Source organism: Vombatus ursinus, unplaced genomic scaffold (genome assembly GCF_900497805.2).
Source record: "Vombatus ursinus unplaced genomic scaffold, bare-nosed wombat genome assembly UNPS02014779.1, whole genome shotgun sequence".
Taxonomy (NCBI): Eukaryota; Metazoa; Chordata; class Mammalia; order Diprotodontia; family Vombatidae; genus Vombatus; species Vombatus ursinus.
Window position 1 is genome coordinate 21,477,180 of NW_020954557.1, and position 13,437 is coordinate 21,490,616.

General features: G+C 37.3%; 1 protein-coding gene across 2 annotated transcripts in view; it reads left to right on the forward strand.

Moving 5' to 3' along the window:
* Positions 1-13,437, forward strand: part of STAT4 (signal transducer and activator of transcription 4) — a 140,236-nt gene that overhangs the window by 81,494 nt on the left and 45,305 nt on the right. For both annotated transcript variants that reach the window (XM_027866177.1, XM_027866176.1), the window contains exons 6-8: positions 5,400-5,478; positions 8,297-8,382; positions 11,358-11,509. In XM_027866177.1, coding sequence (XP_027721978.1) covers positions 5,400-5,478; positions 8,297-8,382; positions 11,358-11,509 — 317 coding nt within the window. The remainder of the gene's footprint in view (positions 1-5,399; positions 5,479-8,296; positions 8,383-11,357; positions 11,510-13,437) is intronic.

Here is a 13,437-nt window from a genome sequence, read left to right on the forward strand (position 1 = left end):
TGGATTAAAAACTAGAATCCTACAATATGTTGTTTACAATAAACACCCTTGAAACAGAGAGCACAATTAAGGGGCTGGAGCAGAATCTATTATTCTTCAGCTAAAGTTAAAAAAAAAGTAGGTGTAGCAGTCATGATCTCAGACAAAGCAAAAGCAAAAATAGATCAAATTAAAAGAGATGATCAGGGAAACTTTATTTTGCTAAAAGGTTCCATATACAATGAGGTAATATCAATTCTAAACATGTATGCACCAAATGTTACAGCATTAAAATTCTTAAAGGAAAAGTTAAATGATTTACGGGAAGAAATATACAGTAAAACTATTCTAGTAGGATAACTCAACTTTCCCCTCTTAGAACTAGATAAATCTAACGAAAAAAGGAAACATGAAACAAGTAAGGAGATGAATAGAATTTTAGAAAAGTTAGGTATGATAGACCATTGGAGAAAAGTCAGTGGGAATAGAAAGTAATATCCTTTTTCTCAGCAGTACACGTTACTTACACAAAAATTGATGATGTATTTGGATATAAAAACCTCAAACAAATGCATAAAAGAATAAATATTAAATGTATCCTTCTCAGATCATAATGCAATAAAAAATTATATTCAATAAAGGGCTATGGAAACAGACTGAAAATTAATTGGAAACCAAATAATCTTAAAGGATGAGACATGGGCCTTCTTCTAGCCCATGTCATGCTTTTAAATGAAGCACTCCGCAGATTCCCAAGACTCTAGAGAAAGCTTTAACTAGGTTACATAATATCCTACCTTTGGCTTTTCAATTATTTACCATAATACTAGAGGTTCCTTTTAATTACTGTCCATGTCAATTTATGTGTCTGCATGATATTTTCATCATTTAGCTTTTAATTAGCTTTTTGTTTGTATCCTATTAGGAAATACTTGCACACTGATGTCTGGAACTGGTCTGTTCTGTTTTAAATGTATTTTAAATTAGAGTTCTGGTAGGGAGGTGATAGTGGACAAAGACGTAGATACTTCAAAAAGCAGTTTGGAGAGAGTTTGGAGATAGGTTTAAAATAATTTTAAATAATTCAATGCCAATGAACCTTTATACAATCATGAGTTCTAAGGACCAGGGAAGAGAAGAAAAGTCAGCTGGAGGAAAAAATGTATTCCATATTGGAAGAATGTCAGTCAGTGATTGTAGATATGCTTGCGTATGAATAGATGGAGTCATCTAGTCACTGTTTTTCTCTTCTGGATGAGGGCAGTCCATATGCAGCACACACACACACACACACACACACACACACACACACACACACACAAAGAGATCCAAGGGGAACAGAGTTATTTCTGCTTTTTGAAAAAGGATAGAGAGGAGTTGATTAGTTTAGAGGAAGTACTCAGGGTCCTGATGGGGAATGAAAATAAGGCAACTTAATGCCTTCACTCTGATAAATTGCAAGCAGATAATTAGAAACTAGAGGAAAGCCATCTATAAGAGCTGAAACTCTAAAGTGTCAGAACTGTACTTAAGTCCCAAAATGCTTTTGACTCTAAGAAAAAAAATCAAGGTGATTCATCTATTTAGCTTTGATAATAAAATCCAGCATTAGATTTGTTGTTCAGTTGCCTCCAACTCTTCAGGACTGCATTTTTCTTGGCAAAGATACTGTAGTGGTTTGTCATTTCCTTCTTCAGCTCATTTTACAGATGAGGGAACTGAGGCAAACAGGGTTAAGTGACTTGGCCACACAGTCAATATGTGTCTGAGGCCCGATTTGAACTCAAAAAGATGAGTCTTCCTAACTTTGGGTCTGGCATTCTATCCACTGTGCCATCAAGTTGCCCACAGGGTTAGACTAGGCAATAATTAAAAACAGTTGAAATTTAATGAAGGAAGGCACCAAATTATACCTAAGTATTGTAAATTTGTTAATTTTCAAACAAGATATAATAAAATGTATTTAATAAGTTGAAAGAAAAATTAAATGTTGCAAAATTAGTATTTAGCTAAATTAGTATTTTAGTTTTTAGAGAAAGGTATAATTTCTCAAACATTTCTTAAGTACCTACTATGTTCTAGACACTGTGCTAATCCCTGAGGAAACAAAAAGAGGTAAAAGACAGTCCTGTACTTCAAGGAGTTCACAGTCTAATGAGGGAGACAATAATGGATACAAACAAGCTATATGCAAGATAAATTGGAAATAATTAAGAGAGGGAAGGCACTAGAAATAAGAGGGGCTGGGAAAGGCTTACTGTAGCAGCTGGGATTTTAGCTAGGACGTAAAGGAAGCCAGGGAAGCTAGTAAGTAGAAATGAGGAGGAGAGAATTCCAGGCATGGAGTACAGCCAGAGAAAATGCCTGGAGCTGAGAGATGCAGCATCTTATTTGTGGAATAGCAAGGAGGTCATTGACCCTTTATAAAAGAGTACACAGCAGGGAGAGAGTAAGGTGTTCCAAAGACTGGAAATTAGGAAGGGGGTTAGAGGGTGCAACGGATAGAATGCTGGACCTGGAGTCAGGAAGACATCCTTCTGAGTTCAAATCTGGCCTCAGACACTTACTGATTGTGTGACCCTGGGCAAGTCACTTAGCCCTGTCTGCCTCAATTTCCTCATCTGTAAATTGAGCTTTGCCAAGAAAACCCAAATCGGGTCACAAAGAGTTCAATGAGACTGAACAACAGCAACAACAAGCGGAGGATTTTGTATTTGATCCTAGAGAGGCAGGTCTGACATGATCAGACTTGAGCTTTAGGAAAATCCATTTGGTAACTGAGTGGCGGATGAATCGGAGTGGGGAGAGAGATGAGGCAGGCAGAGCCCCCAGCCGGTTATTGCCATGGTCCAGGGCTAGGCTGAGGTGATAAGGGCCTGCACCAGGGAGGTGGCAGAGTCAGAGCAGAGAAGAGGGGATATTTGAGATTTTGTGAAGGTGAAATCAATAGACTTTGTCAGAGTACTGGATGGGAGGAGGGGGTGGTGACAGGGTGTGAGGAGCTGAGAACAACAGCCACATTAAATGGCAGGCCTGGCCGGATGGTGCTGCCCTCTATAGTAATAGGGAAGGTAGGAGTCGGGGGAGGGTTTGGGGGAAAGATAGTGAGTTCTCTTTTAGACCTATTGAGTTTAAGATGTCTACTGGACATGTAGTTTGAGATGTCTGAAAGGCAGTTAGAAATGGGAGATTGGAAGTCAGCAGAGAGACTGGAGCAAGATAGGTAGATTTGAGAATTGTCAGCATAGAGATGGTAATTAAATTAAATAATGTATGGTGTTATGTGAAAAATGCTTCTTGATTCAGTTTTTTCATGGCTGAGCAAAACCCAGGAGGTTGGCCCATGTAACCATAGAAGTCAGATATCATTCTTCACCTAATGCCACTCTTCACAATTTTGAGTCCTAGGAGTAAATAGTCTCTAAAAGTATCTAAAAAGTCCAAACCTATGAAATGATGGCAAGAATTATAGGCCTTATGATAACAAATTGTTTATGAAGCTCTAAAAAGTTATAAATATCTTTTATAGAATAGAAAGGACAAAATGAGAAATTGTATAAAATAAAATTGAAAAAGTTCTATATCTTCAAAATTGTAAATCAAATGAAATCTTCTATGGCCTGTGGTGGTAGGTACTCTACAGTCATTCAAAAGATACTTTCCCTGCTTTGCAGAAATTCATATTCAGAAAAGATGACGTTAAGTGTTAGCAGACATAAAGTACAGAACTGTTAATAATTGCTTTCTTTTTTCAGTTTCTGAAAGTAAAACAGCTTCACACAAACACACACACACTTTACCAACTGAAAAGAAGAAAGTCTCAGCCTTAGTCACTTCTGGTCCATAACAAGTCCCTAAAGAAATTCAGTTCAACAAGCAATTATTATTTATTATCTAAAAGATACTTTGCTGGGTACTAACGAAACAAAGTGAATAATTAAGCACCTAGGGCTTCATGGGAGGGAGGAGAATGTAGAAGTGAAAATGTGAAAATTATTAGGTAATTAAGAAGGCTTTGTTGTGAATCAGAAACAAAAAGTAGTAACTTAGGAAAACTTCTTGGAAGAAATAGGTTCTTGCAAAGCCTTGCAAAGTAAGCAATCCAGCCAACGTGGGAAGGAAAATATAACCAGATTTTGAGTAATAGTAAAGGACAAGGCTCAAAGAGGAGAAGAGTTGATTGGGAAGGGTTGAATAAATTAATTTGACTTGAAAAGATGGAAAAGGAAAGCTTATATAAATTAAGGTGACATAAAATAGCTTATGCATATGTAGCATTTTATAAGCATTACCTTATTTGACCCTTGAAACAGCTTTGTGAGGTAAATAGTATTTTACCCCCTTTTTTACAGATAAGTAAATTGGAGCTTTGGCTAGATGAGTCATCCATGGTCACACAACTTGTAATTGTAAGAGGCAGGATTCAAACCTGAGGTTTCTCCTGATTCCAGGTCCACATGATCACACTGCCTAATATAAACTGAAGCAAATTGAAATGAGGGCTTAAACAAATGAGAATTTTAACTACAAAGTGAGAGAAAACCAGTGGAGAAATTGAGGAATGGGAAATGAATTCAAACTTATGGGTGAAAATGATGACTCTGGAAATAACATTTAGAACTAGACTAAGTAATGAAAGTCTAGATGCAGTGAGACCAGAAAGAGAAATGTTATGGACTGGAAGTGACTCAGGCAGGGGTTACTGTAAGAAAGGGTAGGATCATTCTGAGAAATCCTTTGTTAGAAGACTATCATGGCCATAGTCAGTTGTCAAAAATCTCTGGTTTTGTTGATATGAGAACTTATCAATTACCCATCTAACTCATCTAAAACTTAATGTACAGTCTTAAGAGAGTTTCCCAAGGGTCATAGTTGAAGTGACTTGTCCATCATCACACATCTAGTAAATGTATTAGATGTATACTGTCATCACCTTGATAGAAGACACATAGTAACATATGCCATAGAAAGTAAACTTCTTGAGGGCAGGGTCTGTTTCAGTTAGTCAATCCATTAGCATTTATCAAGCACCTTCTGTGTATCAGACATTATGTTAAGCTGTGGGGATACAAAGAAGGCAAAGGATAGACTCTGTCCTCAAAGAGCTTACAGTCTAATGGAGGAAACATCATGCAAACAAATATGTGCAAACAAGCTATAGACAGAATAGATTGGAGAAAAATCAACAGAGTGAAGGCACTAACACTGAGGGAGATGAGGAAAAAGCTTCTTGTAGATGGTGAGATGAGCTGTGTTCTTATGTTTGAATCTCCAGCACCTAGCACAGTGACTTATACATAGTACATGCTTAATCAATACTATTTAAATCTTGAATGGAACCAAATTGTCTAAGAGACACTTAAAATGCTGTTTCTTGAACCCACTCCACTGCAATACTAGACTGAATATTTTTTTTAAAGATGACAGACCAAGATGTCAAGTATTTAGAAGACCTGCAAGATGAATTTGACTACAGATATAAAACAATACAGACCATAGGTAAGTTTATTTTTTTTAAATAATTCTACAAAATAACACAGTGAATAGTCCCAGAGTTCCTTACATATTACCAGGATTACAGAAAGTCTACCATCCTATGTACTTTCTAGGATGTGGGAATCAGAGACAAATGAAAATATTTGAAAGTGCTAAGATTCCAAAGAAATATTTATGATGGTGAAGTAATGCTTACAGAATCTGTAATCTCATCAGTGTGACTACTCCCTCTACCAATGGAGAATACAATCCTCTTATACCTTAGTAAACAGTCTTTGTAAGTTGGTTGTAGCAAAAAAAAAAAAAAGAAATCATCAATATGTGGCACACCTGGGGATGGAATTCTGCATTTAGCTAGACCAGTCCTCTGATACTAAAGATACTATCTCTGGTTTGGGCCTATATGCAAAGCCTTTTCCACTTAGTAGGACCTTTTAGAGCTTGTGATCAATTGACCTAGCCTTCAGGAACCTAAGTCACCAAGAGACATCATGTTAGGACTTTAGTGAAAGTCCAAGGTCATATAGCTAGTAAGAGATAGAGCCAAGATTGACTCTTGACTTTTTCACCAACACTTTTCCTTCACCTAATTCAACCACTTGAGGGAGCTCATGAGCAACTTTAGGCACTGGGAGTCTCTGGGTTTCTGTGGCAGCACTAGTATGCCAAGTGCATGTACTTTAATTGAAGCCTTGCAGCTAAGGGGTTGGGGTGGGGGGGTGGAGAACCTGCCACATGTAGCCTCTAGGTTCTCAGTTGTGGCCTTTGACTGAATCCAGGGCCACACTTGAGGACCTAGAGGGCCACATGTGGCCTTGAGGCCACAAGTTTCGCACCCCTGAATGGGGTCTGAGTGTAAGTCCTGTGTCTCTCATCTCCTGTAAAAGTTAGATTTTTGAATTGACCACAGGAAACCTAGGAGAGGGGACCAACCACCCAAAGCCTCTTAGACTAAAAGAAGTTGTTCATCCCTGACTATTGATTTTCTGAATTCATGATTTCTTTTACAAAAGGGACAGAAAGAAAAGAGACAGAGATCCTTTTGCATGTTTGGTCCTAGATGTTTTTGCAAAATTTATGGAAGATAGCATCTGCCCCACTCTGATTCTGTGAACTTCTAGTCCCCAGACCAGGTCTTTTGCTAAGCAAAATGTCTCTCATCTCTGAAAAGAGGAAATTCCCACTCTCCTTTATCTATGATTGTATGTTACGTGATATGCATGAAACAGCTTGGGTCTTATGTTGGCCAACAATTTTTTTCACATTAAATGGCTCAAGACAAAGGTAAATAGTTGGGGAAAAAAGTAAAAACCCTGCCTGACACCTCATCCATCTAGAAATAAAGAATAAAGAGGAGTGAATAATTCAGAAATAAATGGGGAAATGACCCCCCTTCTCGCAGTATGAACAGGGGGAGTGGAAGAAAAGCATTGTATCTCTCTGCTTGTAATTGTTCTGTCCTCTTCCAAGCCTACTTGGATATGATTTTCAGCAAATAAAATGAATGACCTACTCCAACCCCTCTTCCAAGACAGCATAGAATCTCCGGAAGCCGGTTGCAGTGGCTTCCTTGTGTCTCACTTGCAACGGCTTCCTCCTTATGCTTTCTTCAAGTTTCTTTAAGGTCAAGGTCAGAGATATCAGACATGGGAAAAGAAGGGGTAAACTGTTTGCCAGCAGATCAGTCCTTTCCATTAAGTTTGTATCATTATCCACTTTGAATAGAACAAAAAGTCAGTTTGCATTGTGTAGTTTATAAATAATAGGTTTTTTAAACCCCAGAATACAATCAAATATACTTAGTAAAACTCAATGTAACCCAATCTTTATTTTAAGTCAAGGCATTTCAGGATTTTTAGTGCTCTTAGTCATGTCAAATCAATAATTACTTATTAAGTATCTATTGTGTGTCCTGGACTTTGACTGGTGGTATGATGGATACAAAACGAACATGTCATCCCTTATTGCTGAAAAAGAGTAGAGGTGCTGGCTTGTGGAAACTTCCAGATGATAGAATGCTGGACATGCTAGATTTTGTTCTTTCAATTATAAGGAAAACTTTATATTCATGAATTGTTAGATATTGAAATGGGTTATTGGAGGATTAATGGAATTTTTAAACAATCATCTTTAAGAATAGAATACATGCATTTTTTGGCCCATTTGAGTTTCCAGAAAGAATAGATGAGCCCTGGATTTTTTTTTTTACCTCCCAGGGTTATCGTGAGGCTCAAATGAAATAATATATTGAAGAATTAGGAAGCTTGAAAGGAAAAACTTCCCAATATAGTATCCAAAAGTGGGGAGCTGCCTTGGGAGGTCTTTCCTTCAATCTCTTTTCTTCATTCTTTCCTTCCTTCCTATCTCCATCCTCCCCTTTCTGTATAATTCCTTCCCTTCTTCCTTGTCTCTCATCTTCCTTCTCTCCCTCTCTTTGGTTCCTACTTTTTTTCCTCTTCTACCTTTTCCCCCCTCCTCTTCCATCCCTCTCTCCCTTCCTTTCTTCCTCCTACCTTCCTCAAATATTAAATGGACCCTAGGTGCAAAAAGATGTTTCCTCACATTTACCTCTTTTTGTCTTCTTCATCTTGTTTCTTTCCACTTCTTCTCACATTTCTAGACAAGAGAAGAAACTATTTAGGTCATAAGCCTAGAATAAATATACACTACTTTTGACTCTTTTCTCTTGGACCAGAATTTTACAGGGACCCACAAACAAGTATGATGAATTGAGACAAACTTACCCATGTCACAGGGAAACTTCACCATGGGGAGGATTCTGTTTTTTGTTTTGTTTTGTTTTTCTCTTCTTCTATTGCAGATCAAGGTGACAAAAACAGCGTTCTCGTGAAGCAGGAAGTTTTGACATTGCAAGATATGCTCAATACACTAGACTTCAAAAGAAAGGTTGGTAAAGAAGATTTTGCAGGAATTTTGGTGGTTGTTTTCCTCCTAAACCTCAACCCCACTTAAAGGAATGGTTGACCTAGAGTCCATGCCCTAGGCAAACCAGCCTATTTCTAGGTATGGTGTTTGTTCACTGCTTGCCATTTTTTTTTCTAAGTTTGGGTTTGTTTTCAAGGCTAGATGTATATAGTATACATATAGTATAGTATACATCAGTCAGAAGCTGATGTATATTTTATTGTTGGGCTAAATGTACTACAGCCATGTTTATTTTGAAGGTTTTTTTTATCAGTTTCTAATATATGCAATTAAGACTTAAGTACGTATCTGTTTTAGTTGCTGTATTTTATTTTACAGTATCTTGTGGGGAACTTAAATAAATATTTGATGAAATAAGTGTTTCAATATGTACTCAGACAAAAGGCATATCATTGAATAATTCCGTCAGTATCATTCAGTAGTTGCTGATTGAAATCATTTAACCTACCCTCAAGGTCCAGGAGGAAAGCTTTGAAGCTTTCCTTGAGGAATAAATAGGCAATAAATAAACATTTTATTAAGTCCCTACTATGTGCCAGATGCTGTACTAGGTGATGGGGATACAAATGCAAAAGTGAGACCTCTTCTCCCCTCAAGTGGCTTAAAATGTGGGATGGGAAAAGTATTCCATTTTCTAAGAATAAAAACATTTGGATAGTAATTGCTAACACTAATGCGGTGCTTTAAGGCTTGTACTTCATGTAAATTATTTCCTGTGATCCTTGCAACAACCCTGTGGGGTAGGTACCATTATTATGGCCATTTTCCAGAGGAGATAGGCTTGGTTGAGGCTGACAGTGTTAGTAACTTACCAAAGATCACACAGCTAGTGAGTGTCTGAAGAGGGATTTAAACTTGTCTTTTTGAGCCCGTATCTAGCAATCTATCTACCATGTCACACAGCTACTCTGAAATACCACTAGCATCAGGCATAAACCCAAGGAGGTCAAAGGCAGGAAGGTCTCAAACACACTGAAATATTTATAGCAGTGCTTTTTGTGGTAGCAAAGAATTGAAAACCAAGCAGATGCTCATTAGCTAGAGGATGACTGAATAAATAATAGTACAATGAACATGATGGAATGCAGATGCTCATTAGCTGGAGGATGACTGAATAAATAATAGTGCAATGAACATGATGGAATATTATTCCACTATAATAAAGAGCAAATATAAAGACTTCAGAGAAGCAGACAAAGACATATAAACAGATAAAGAGTGGAATAAGCAGAAACAGGAAAACAAATTAAGTCAATGAACATTTATTAAGTACCTACTATGTGCCAGGCACTGGAGAATACAAAGAAAAACAAAACCACAGTTACTACGATTGTGGAGCTGACGATCTAAAGGGGGAAGAGAACGTGCAGGCAACTATGCCCAAACAAGATATGTACAGGACAAATCGGAACTAGTCATAGAGGGGAGGCAGATTAAGATTGAGGAGAATCAGAATGGTTTCTAGTAGAAGGTGGAATATAAACTGAGACTTGAAGGAAGCCAGAAAAGCTGGAGGGTAGAGGTGAAAAAGGAGAACATTACAATCGTGCCAGTGAAGATGAATGGAGTTGGGAGATGGAGTGTCTTGTAGGAGGGAGAGCAATCAGGCCACAGTCACTAGAACATGGAGTACATGATGGGGAGGAGGATGTAAGAAAAATAGGAAGGTAGGAAAGGGTCAAATAATGAAGGGCTTTAAAAGGTAAACAGAGGATTTCATATTTGATCCTGTAGGTAATAGGGAGTCGCTGGAGTTTATCAAATAGGAGAGTGATATGGTCAGACTTCTACTTTAGGAAGATCACTTTGATAGATGAGTGGAGGATGGACTGGTGTGAGGAAAGATTTGAGGCGAGGTGACTTTACCCATGAGATGGATATGGGACATCCAGTTTGAGATATCCAATAGACATTTGAAGATAAAAGACTGGAGGAAAGAGGTAAGGACTGGGTTTAAACTTGTCTTTTTGAGCCCAAATTTAGCATTCTACCTACCATGTCACACAGCTACTTGGAAATACCACTAACATCAGGCATATAACCCAAGGAGTTCAAAGGCAGGAAGCTCTCAAAACACTGAAATATTTATAGCAGTATTTTTGTGGTAGCAAACTAGAAAAAAAATTCAAGATAATGATTATATATGACAACTAAGCCAATCTCTCTACAGATGAGGAAACTCAAAGAGGTGGAATGATTGTTTGTCCCAATGGCACAACTTTTTAGTGGCAGACAGGAAATCCATGAGCCTAAATCATGATGCTTTTACCACTACATGACCTTAGTCAAAGTATCTTGAAAAGTTAACTTGTATTGGTCCTAATTTCAATTTTTATATATACATATGTATGTGTATATATTTTCATTTAATATTACATAATATGGTTTAATATTATATTTATAATTAATAAAATTAAATTTATTACAATTTGAATACAATTAAATAATTGATAAATTAATTAAAATAATAAATACATTCTCTTTATAATTTAATCATATATTTACGTATAAATATTTTAAAATAATATTTGTTCTATTTTTAATAGAATGCAAGAGACTATTGCAGGGACTATTTTTGCCTCATCTTTGAATCCCCCATGCCTTTCACATAGTAGGTACTTAAAAATTTGTTGGATTGGATTGGATTGTATGTATGTAGGTGATTTTGTAATATTTAGGATCATTTTTAGCAAAGTGATAGAATATTGTTGGACCATGAGATTATTATTATTATACATTTTCCCCAAGGTAACATACAACTATCAGCATGATGCAAATTTGGTAGGGAGTAGAATATAGTATTTAGTCAGAAGGAAGCTAACAGTAACCTTCCCAGACATCTATTTCTCTAGTCCAAAGTAGACTAGACAAGTTTTCGCAAGTTGGATGACCAGTGACTATGATTTCTTCTCTTGACCAGTTGCTCTTTTTTTCAGGAAGTCCTCAGCAAAATAACACAAATAATAAGTGAAATTGACACCTTGATGAAGAACATGCTTCTAGAGGAGCTGCTTGATTGGAAGAGACGTCAGCAAATTGCCTGCATTGGTGGTCCATTGCACAGTGGCCTTGATCAACTTCAAAACTGGTGAGTCTCCCCAGCCTTTAGTTTCCACTGAAAACCACAGGAAGTCAAAAGCTTCAGAATGGCCCAGCCCATGAGAAACTGCAGGCTTAGCCCAGAACTGTGAATTCATTCAGCCTGTTGATGGTCTATTAGTAGCTAAGGAGCTCTATAATTGAAAACACAGAGCCAGAGTTTTCCAAGTACTTTGTAAACCTTCAAACACTATGCAAATCTAAGCTAGTTTGCAATGATTCTTCTGGACAAATCAAAGCATCATACATTGTTGATTACATCAAGAATTGATTAAATTTGGCACATGAAATATCAACACTGGCTGTTTCAAAATAACCTTTGGGACCACTAATAATCTTTTCTCTGACACATACCTTCTTCCACTAGCAAACTCTAGGGACTTTCATGAGGAAGAGATTTATTGATCTTATTCATATGGGTACTTCTTCCAGTTATGCCAAGGACAAGTCATCCCTGTCCATGTGACTCTTGTCACATGATTTGCCCACCTCCTTTATTGGTCATATGTCTCTGACATTCATTATAATGTTTCTTTTGTGCAATTCTTTATTAGTATTATAGGGTATCCCGAAGTCTTGGTGCAGTTCTAGGCTTTGCTTAACACACAAAGTGTCCCAAAAGTCTTAGTGTAGAGTTTAGCGCAAGCTCTTTAAAGGGCACTCTGCCCCCTTAACTCCACCTACTGACTTCCCTGGCTTCTTTTTAATTTATTTTTTTTTATTTTTAGGCAATTTGGGTCTAAGTGACTTGCCCAGGGTCACACAGCTAGTAAGTGGCAAGTGTTTGGTCTAAGGCCACATTTGAACTCAGGTCCTCCTGACTTCAAGGCTGATGCTCTATCTACTGTGCCACCTAGCTGCCCCCTGGCTTCCTTTTAAAAAGTCACCTTTTACAGGAAATCTTTCCCAACCCCTCTGAATTCTAATGCCTTTCTTCTGTTAATTATTTCCTATTTGTCTTATATATAGTTTATTTGTATATAGCTGTTCATATATCATCTCCCTGGTTCCTTAGGGCAGAGACTGTCTTATGCCTCTTTTTTTGTATCCTTAGCACTTAGCACAATGCCTGGCATATAGTAGGTGATTAATAAATGTTAATTGACATTGGTTGAAATTTAACTATATAACCTAAGATAGCAGAACTCATAATTTTTACTAAGGTATTCAGTGGGTGTTACTTTTTTTTTGCATGTGAACAAAGAACCACAGACCTCCTAATTGCGGCTATATGATATGAAATACTCTGCACTCATGTGTGCACCTATACCCTGTTGCTCTTTGCATTAGAAAGCCTCAGCTATAGGGTTTTTTCCTAGAAGTGTAAAATATAAGTATCCAATTGAAAGAATTATCAAAAGATGTAATAAAGAAGAAATGAAAAGCTCAGTCTAACCTCCAGATTTCTTCCTAACAGCACAATCCAATAAGATAGAAAGGATGAGTGCCAACTCAGGCAACATTCTGTAAGAGCTCTGACCTGCCTGCCCAGCTTGACAGAGAGAAAGAATTGGATTCATTTTAAAATATATCGATTTTCCTTCTACAGATTATTTTGCTTTTCTAACCTCTGGGAGCTTCTGCTGATACAAAAACAAAGTAAATATCCAAAAAAAGCCATAGAGGACCCAAACACATGCTTGTGCTTGTCAAAAATCTATGCCTGATGCTAAGTGCATTGGACTTGTGACTTCTCAGAGAGTTATGAGAAATGCAGCATTATTTAGACAGACATCATCCAGGCTTGATGAACCCCCTCTCCTTGGTTTTCTACATTCAAAGTATGCTAAGAGGCTTCTCTGGAATAAGAGGTCACTTTGGGGTACCATCTATAGTGTTTCCTTCACGCCAACCTTCAAGTTTTGACGTTTGTTTGGTTATTTTTCAGCCCCATCAAAATCACACAAACAGCTTAAC